General features: G+C 42.2%; 1 protein-coding gene across 7 annotated transcripts in view; it reads left to right on the forward strand.

The window, feature by feature from the left end:
* The window catches only part of magi3b (membrane associated guanylate kinase, WW and PDZ domain containing 3b), a 118,201-nt gene that overhangs the window by 101,627 nt on the left and 8,580 nt on the right, over positions 1-7,994 (forward strand). For 5 of the 7 annotated variants that reach the window (XM_020614451.1, XM_020614696.1, XM_020614780.1 and 2 more), the window contains exons 9-16: positions 2,224-2,415; positions 3,130-3,777; positions 4,005-4,049; positions 5,331-5,362; positions 6,016-6,181; positions 6,266-6,360; positions 6,528-6,735; positions 7,651-7,833. In XM_020614451.1, the coding sequence (XP_020470107.1) occupies positions 2,224-2,415; positions 3,130-3,777; positions 4,005-4,049; positions 5,331-5,362; positions 6,016-6,181; positions 6,266-6,360; positions 6,528-6,735; positions 7,651-7,833 (1,569 nt within the window). The remainder of the gene's footprint in view (positions 1-2,223; positions 2,416-3,129; positions 3,778-4,004; positions 4,050-5,330; positions 5,363-6,015; positions 6,182-6,265; positions 6,361-6,527; positions 6,736-7,650; positions 7,834-7,994) is intronic. The other 2 variants (XM_020614613.1, XM_020614937.1) reach the window with 1 other exon arrangement.

The raw sequence follows: 7,994 nt of genomic DNA on the forward strand, positions 1-7,994 counted from the left end.
GCAGTCAAATGGTTATTTCAGTATTCACTAGGGGGTGAAGGAAAAAAATTCATGTTGAGTTTATCAAGCAATTAGAATATGATTATGTAAATGAGTTTTGCTTGATCCATGCAATAGTCTGCACATCTGGAGTCCACACTGTCTGTGATAAGTTACATTTATTCACAGTCATTCATGTCTGTGATGGATGTTTATGACTGCTGAAACATTTGATATTATGAGAGTGCCTGTATTTAAATTCCTCACACACCCCTGCTAAAGTTATGGCGTGTTTATAAAACTGAAGGAAATGAGAGGGAAAATGTGCAGTTTCCAGTCAGGCTAGAGGGTTGTTGTTGTGATCTTGAAAACTAGATATGGAAATGTAAACATGGCGACTGAAGTCATTGTCCAGTCATCATGTGCAACAGAAAGAGAGGAAGAACTGGAGGAAGATATGCAGCTTTAGATTTGCATTCACAGAACTGTTATTCTCAGGGAAGCATACAGATGCAGTTCTCTAAAATCCAATTTTAGCAGCAGAAATCAAAAGTCACATCAAAGCGACATGTGTAAATTCTCCCACAGGGCACCTTTTCAAGTATACTTCATACCATTTGACATGTGGCACATGCTTCCACCTCTTTATTCTGTGTTGATCCACCTACCTCAAAGTTTAAGGCTGGTGTTATTCTGGGTTTTTCTTTCTGTCAACAAATGCTATCAAAAACCAAATCAAATAAAGAACTGATCCTACTAACAAGTACAGTTTCCGTATTCAAATGTTAATGCAGCTCATTTGTGCCATAAAGCTCTACTGTTGTGTAAAGCTCCACATGTATTGTCCTTCTGCATCAACACCAATACACCAATTGTGGCTGAAAATAGTGCCCAATGAATTAAGTATTCGCTTTAGCTCGGGCAAATGAAACTATATGACTTGTTATTATAGATGTACATCCAGTGCCACAACCAGTAGGCAAGTCAGAAAGTACTGCAAAACTGACTGCAGCTGAATTTAGTTAAAGAACTGTGTGTGTTGCATGGTTTATTATTTCATAGAACTAAGGGTTTCATTTACTTTTTACATGCATTTCAAATGTTCCACCCCTGAGTCGGTGCCCCAGTCTGGACACTCCATCCAAAATTTTCTAGATTCACTCCTGAGTTGACCCACATTTTAACTAGCACAGCAATAGAGAAATACATTTTGGAGCAGTGTTTATGTGGTGTATTTTCTTTGGAGGAAAAGTCAACTACAAGTCATTGTTTAGTGGGAATTAATGGATGCAATTGTCTATTTGGTGTTTTATCAGATTGTTTTGTGGTTAAAACATTCTTGGGTAGCTTTTAAAATAAAATGCATTTATTGTTTATAATTTCAGTCACAGATTTAAGTACTGCTTAATTTAAAAAAATCTATTAAGGAAGGTGATTCACTGAGTATTTATCTTGCAGTTAGGGTCATTTTGTTGCAGTGTATTTAATCTTTATATTAACCGGTACCTTCTACTGTAAAGTTGTTGCTGGAATGTGCACCATTTGTCACCAGCTGGATTCAGTTTCACTGTTGTTGAGTCAAAGCTATAAGGCACTCCACAAGGCAGCAGGTGGAAAAAAACAGTGTATCCATTATCTAAAATGCTGATACTACAGCAATGCCAGACAGGGAGGCTGCTCCGTTAAGTGCAGTGTGACCCTGACAGTGGGTTATCTGGTGAATTGTATGTGTCACAGCCAAGCTGCTGGTCCATATTGATGTTGCCACTGACCTTAAGTTGTTCCTTACTCAAGTTATAAAACATCTACACTGGCAAACCTATTTTTTTCCTGAGTTACTGACTGCAGTTGGAGGAGATGAGAGACGACATCATGCTAAATTGGACCCTGTCAGAGCTGTTATATCGCTGTTCTGCTGTATATCTTTGTAATAGAACAGGCAAGTGAATGAGCATTTAAAGTGAACATTTTATATCATTTTATTTGGCTGTGCGTGCTCCTCTCTCAGCAGGGCTGTACAAAAAGGTCTCTGTTGGTTGGTTTATCTAGTTCAGGCATTATGCTTCTTATTTAGAAATGAATACAGATTGTGGATCCTCAGCACATAATGCATATAACTGATGTTTACTGAAGACAAGGATGGATTTATCTGTCTTTCAAGAAGGATATAAATTCATTGATCACTGTTGCTGCTACATTTGTTACCCTGATTGGAGATTAATCACATGTACATTTTGTGCACAGGTAAGGGAGGTCCATATGGCTTCACTGCAGACCCTGGCCAGCTGAAGGGGGAGATGTACCATACGGCACTAAAGAAGAGCTCCCAGGGATTTGGATTCACCATCATCGGAGGTGACCGCACAGATGAGTTTCTGCAGGTGAAAAATGTGCTCAGCGATGGCCCTGCTGCCCATGACAACAAAATGGCATCTGGTGAGCAAAACCACTGCAGATGTGCTCTCACAATTTCAAGAGTTACTACAGAAAATGGCAAGATAGAAAGGGTGTTCCTGTTCAAATAAACATCAGCTTCTACCTGGCAGGTAAATCTGAGTTTCTAACTCTCTGTGATATGACAGAAAACGTATTCACAGCCAACTTGTATCTACTGTGATGCACCTCGAGGTATTAATTTTATCCCTGTGATGTTCATTTAACCTAACGCTGTCCCATGAGTTCAGCAAGGCCATACTGTAACTGTCAGCTCTAGCACTTTGAAGACGATCATTTTATAGCAGCCAGTGTGAAGTCTGTGGTGGGTGTGAAGCGATGTAAAATCATCATTGCTTAGTTTCTGATCTTGCCTTACAAGTGTCCACATAAACCAGCAGAGTTGAGTTCTGTGCTGTGTGTGTGTGTGTGTGTGTGATGGTTATATTGGAACAAGGTGACAGAAATCTTCACTCATCTTCCCTCCGTGTAGTAGAGGTAGAGTGTACTGTTCAATACTGGAGCAAGTGAAGGAGGGACAGGATTAAAGTATGACTGAAAATAAAAGGAAAGGGAAGATGTAGAGGGAGCTGCCAAAATGAAAGTATGAGAGAGCAGTGAAGAAGAAAGGGACGTGTTAGAGGAAAGATCCAACTGAGGATTAAATACAAGAAAAACTCCCTGTGTCACTTGCTTTCTTTTCTCCCTTTTTCTTAGGTGATGTGATTGTTGAGATTAATGGGATGTGTGTGCTGGGAAAGACCCACCCGGAGGTGGTCCAAATGTTCCAGTCTATTCCAATCAACCAGTATGTGGACATGGTTCTTTGCCGTGGCTACCCGCTTCCCCCGGATGTGGATCTAAATAGCGACGACCCTCTCCCACCTCCTCCTCCTCCCCCAGCTGCCCAGCCCCAGCAGGCCCTGCATGGTGGCGAGGTGGTGACAGCTGTGCCCCACATCAATGGACAGCCGCTGCTCGTGAAAGGCGACGTCCTCCACAGCTCTTCTCAGGAGCTCCACTATGTCACTGCGGATGCCAGCGGCCGGCCTGTCGTGGCATCCCTGCCCAACGGTAGGCAGGGGGAGCGGGGAGAGGTGGCCGCAGGGATGCTGCAGCCAGAGTTGGTGAGTGTGCCATTGGTGAAGGGGCCGGGAGGATTCGGGTTTGCCATTGCTGACTGCCCACTGGGCCAGAAAGTGAAGATGATCCTGGATGCCCAGTGGTGTCGTGGTCTGCAGAAAGGTGATGTCATTAAGGAGATCAACAGACAAAATGTCCAAACGCTGACCCATGCCCAAGTAGTGGACATCCTTAAAGACTTACCAGTGGGCAGCGAAGTCAATGTGCTAGTGCTGCGAGGAGGTGAGTGGCCGTCTGTCCCTTGTCTGTGTATCTGACTATCTCACTGTCTGTCTTTCTATATGTGTATCTATTAATCTGACAGATAGGATGGCTACATATCCATGTTGTTTTTCTCTCTCTGCTTGTGTGTCTGTCTGCCATCCTATTTTGGTATCCATCCATTTATTCTCATGCTTTTATGGCCTCTTTTGTGACATGATTTGCTGTTGCTGTCAATACAATTTCAGCAGTGCCCATGAGAGGTGAGGTCGGCGTGCTGATACTGACAGGAGGTGAGGTGGTGCTGTGGCTGGTTGAGGGACATTGACTGACCACACATTGTTGTTCTGTAGAAGCCTTGGTGATGCCACTGTGTTGCAGTCTGTGTCTGGTCACCACACTAGTGACTGATGTCTTTATTTTAACTCAGTAAATCCACTTGCACCTTCACAACTGCTGCAAATGATGATAAGATTAAATATATCTAAGCCCTATTTCTTTCCATCACATTTAGCTTCTTTACATAAACATAATGTACAAACATTCAACTCAACCCAGTTCTGTTCATGATGACTCCCATTATGGTGCAGTGCTATCTGTTAGAGGTTTTAGAGTGGGAATTACATTTTTTTGACACCAAGAGAGAAAGGAAGGAGACCAGGCACCCTTCACATGTCTCCTTCATGCATCTCCAGCCACCCCAGGGATTCACTGACCATGTCCATGTACCCCAGCTTGGCTTAGATCACATGCAGAGTGCACGAGATTTCTGAATGCCTTTATATCCATGGCCTCTTAAAGATCCATGGCTAAATGGCTATAGAAGGCAGGTCCCCAGGGGCCTCCTCCCCATAGCCATGTCTCAACCCTCCTCTCTCCTCCCTAACACTACTCACCCTCACTCCTGTGCCAGCACCATGTCCTACTCCACTGATGCACTGCATGGTCCTGCAATCAAATAAGAGGAGAGTTCAGCCTCACCCGGAATTTTGCAGTGAAGCGGGAAAATGCCACTGCATCTCCTCTTTTCCATCAGGCTCCATTAACCCCTCATCAGGCCAAGTGTTGGTCCAGCCCCACAGGGCTGCAGGCTCCAGAGGAGTGTTTGTTAACCCACTTAATGCAGAGAGATGAGGAGAGGGGAGGGGAAGGCTGTAAGAGATGATCTGTAGGGAACAATCTGAGGGCTTGAGATGGAACATGGGGGGTGTACTACACAGAGAGAGGGAAGAGACTTATTGGTCATTGAATTATATGCATGGATCTATAATGCTCTCGCCTGCTTCCTTGGCCCAGAAGAGCTCTTTTACTATTGTAGTCATCATGTCCAGCACTTGTCCTACCTTTATATTATGTATCTTTAATGGTACAAAGCTGTATATTCACTGATGGACCATTCTTTGGTGAGTACACCTCTTGAGCAGCTCACTGGTTTATTTTTATGCTCACTGATGCTGTTTCTCAGCCAGAGATGCAGTGCCACCTGGTGGACAATGGTCCAGTGATGGTTGCTGTTACAAATCATATTTGTATTTCTTACCATCTTTCTGTTGTCTGTTGGTGTCTCTCCATAGGTCAGACCTCCCCTGTGAAGAGTCTAAAGCCTGTGAGTCTAATCATATCTTTTCCTATTTCCTCACTGTTGTTTCCCCTTGAGGACTTATCCCTCAATTTAATTCCAAAGCTTTTTGTCCTTCAGCTTAACCAGTAAGCCTCTGTTGCATCGAATTAAATGATAGTAATAAATTTGAATATTGATTATGTTTCTACGTGCCTCCTTTTGTTTGCTCTGAAAAATGGTCTTAATTACTTTCTTTCAGCATTTGTATTCTTAGGGCTATTGTCAGGGGATTGCAAGGGTAATGAAGCATGGATGAGCCTCTTTAGATATGGTGGTATTACTAATACGACAGTTTTAGATAAAGAAGTTGCCCTTTCTGCCTGAATAGGCCTGTCATGGCCACAGGGGGATCTTTAGTTTGTCCTGTATATTACATTCAAATCAAGTTGCTTAGTCTTCAAAACAAAAGGAGAAATATAAAGTGAAACCAGTCTGTGTAAAAAAACAGTGACCTTTATTGCTTTTGGTAATCCATCACCATTAAATGCTCAAGCACTTGTCTGGGATAATGAGCTGTAGAGACTATCAATAAAATGTGTGATGTCCTTCATAGGTGAATACCAAAGGATGTGTGATCTAATAAAACTGGCATTTAAAGCAGCACTGTCTGTGGTGCTGGTACTTGTATTTCTTGTCAGAGACAGGAAATGACAACCAGCTCAGAGACCTTGGATGGCATCGCAGACTCGGCTCCCCAGGCCTTACCTTACCACTCCAACACAAGCACCCTGCGTTCCAGTGACTCCCCCAAACAAGACGCCACAGAGCTGTACCTGAAGTCCAAAGCCCTGCTGGAAAGCAGACGTACGTGTAGACCAGCATCACTTGTTTGCATAAGTAGTTTTTTGTTCAACTTCAAGTTAGTGATGGCGTATTACTTATCCACAGAGCCTTATACGAAAGACATTGATGTTTTTCTGAAGAGAGACATTGAAACTGGCTTTGGCTTCCGTGTTCTGGGGGGAGAAGGTCCACAACAGCCAGTAAGTATATACTGTATAACGACCTTTAAGCTTTATTAGGAGAAGATTATATTAAAAAGAAAGCTGTTGATGCAGATAGCATTAGCTTGCTTAGTTTCCCTATGTCTTAATAACAATTATTTCCATTTTCTCAGTAGTCAGCCTCCGTTATACTAATCCTCTGTCAGAATGTCTTTCCCCAGGTGTACATTGGGGCCATTGTGCCCAGCGGAGCTGCAGAGAAGGATGGTCGCCTGAGAGCAGGAGATGAGCTCATTGGCATAGATGGTGTGATGGTTAAAGGTCGTTCACACAAGCAGGTGTTGGATCTGATGACTAACGCTGCCCGTAACGGTCAAGTTATGTTGACTGTACGTAGAAAGGTCATTTATAGAGGTGAGTAACAAGCAAAGCAACACCCACTTTAATCTGAGTAAATGAAAGCTAAGTTTAGTTGTTTCTTGACCGTTCCAGAGTGTGTCATAACAAAGTGTCACTCAGTGTATTTTTCCTGAGAAAAATAATCGGACACACGGAAAAGATGCATTTTATATTTTGACAACAACAACAACAACAGCTTGCTTGTTAAAAATAGATGTGTATATTAAAATAGATTATGTGTAAGCAGACAGCTGGTGTAGCTGACCAAAGTAAACATGACAACTCAGAAGCTCAGCACATCCATAGAAAGTGTCTCAGCACTGGACATGTTGTTTTAAGAGCTGTGGACACTGTGGACACTTTTAAAAAGCAGCTCAAGGCCCATCTTTTTTTTAACTGGCTTTTGAGTGGTGATCTTATTGTGTGTTTTTTTTTTTGTGCTCTTATGTTTTTGTTTTTATGAAGATGCTGCTGTTGTATAGGATATAGCCTGTAGTTGTATTTTGTACCTTCGTATGAAGCACTTTGTGTTTATCGATCAGTGCTATATAGGTGCTATATAAAGCTACTGTGCTATTTCAAGCAGCAAGCACATTTCAGCAGGCTTCAGTCATGTTTTATAAACAATAGTCAGACATTTAATCAACTGAACTTGTGATTTTAAGTTACACTGAGTTTATAACTGAACTATTTTAATTATAGCCTATTATAATAAGATAAACACTGAAATTTGTTTTCTTGTATTTCCCAATTAAAGAACACTAGTTAACTGAACTTTGTGAGAAAATAACTCACTGTAGTTGAACTAAGAGACAAGTTTGATTTGTTGGTGTAATTTCAACTGATCATTTAAGTTTCTGAGGTCTAAGAAGTTGTAACAGTTTTCACAGTTTTGCAGAGTTTCAGTTCATCCGTGTTTCTTCATCCCAGATGTGACAGAGGAGGAGGCTCAGGAAATGGCTCCAGTCCTGGTGAATGGGTCTCCTAAGCTACCTTGCCTACCAATGCCCGGCGCTCTGGACCACGAGTCTTTTGACATCACACTCCACCGCAAGGACACCGAGGGCTTTGGCTTTGTCATCCTCACATCTAAGAGCAAACCCCCATATGGAGGTGAGAGTCAAGTCTCTTTGACCGTGCATCAACATTTAAAGACTTTCATCATCTAGATTTTAAGATTAACACACTATATTCTTGAAAATGCATGAAAATGTGTTTTGGTCCTTCTGACAAGTGTTTCATTTAACTACATAACATCTAACATTTCAATCTAT

The sequence above is a fragment of the Monopterus albus genome, unplaced genomic scaffold (assembly GCF_001952655.1).
Source record: "Monopterus albus unplaced genomic scaffold, M_albus_1.0 scaffold1.1, whole genome shotgun sequence".
In the NCBI taxonomy this organism is placed as follows: domain Eukaryota; kingdom Metazoa; phylum Chordata; class Actinopteri; order Synbranchiformes; family Synbranchidae; genus Monopterus; species Monopterus albus.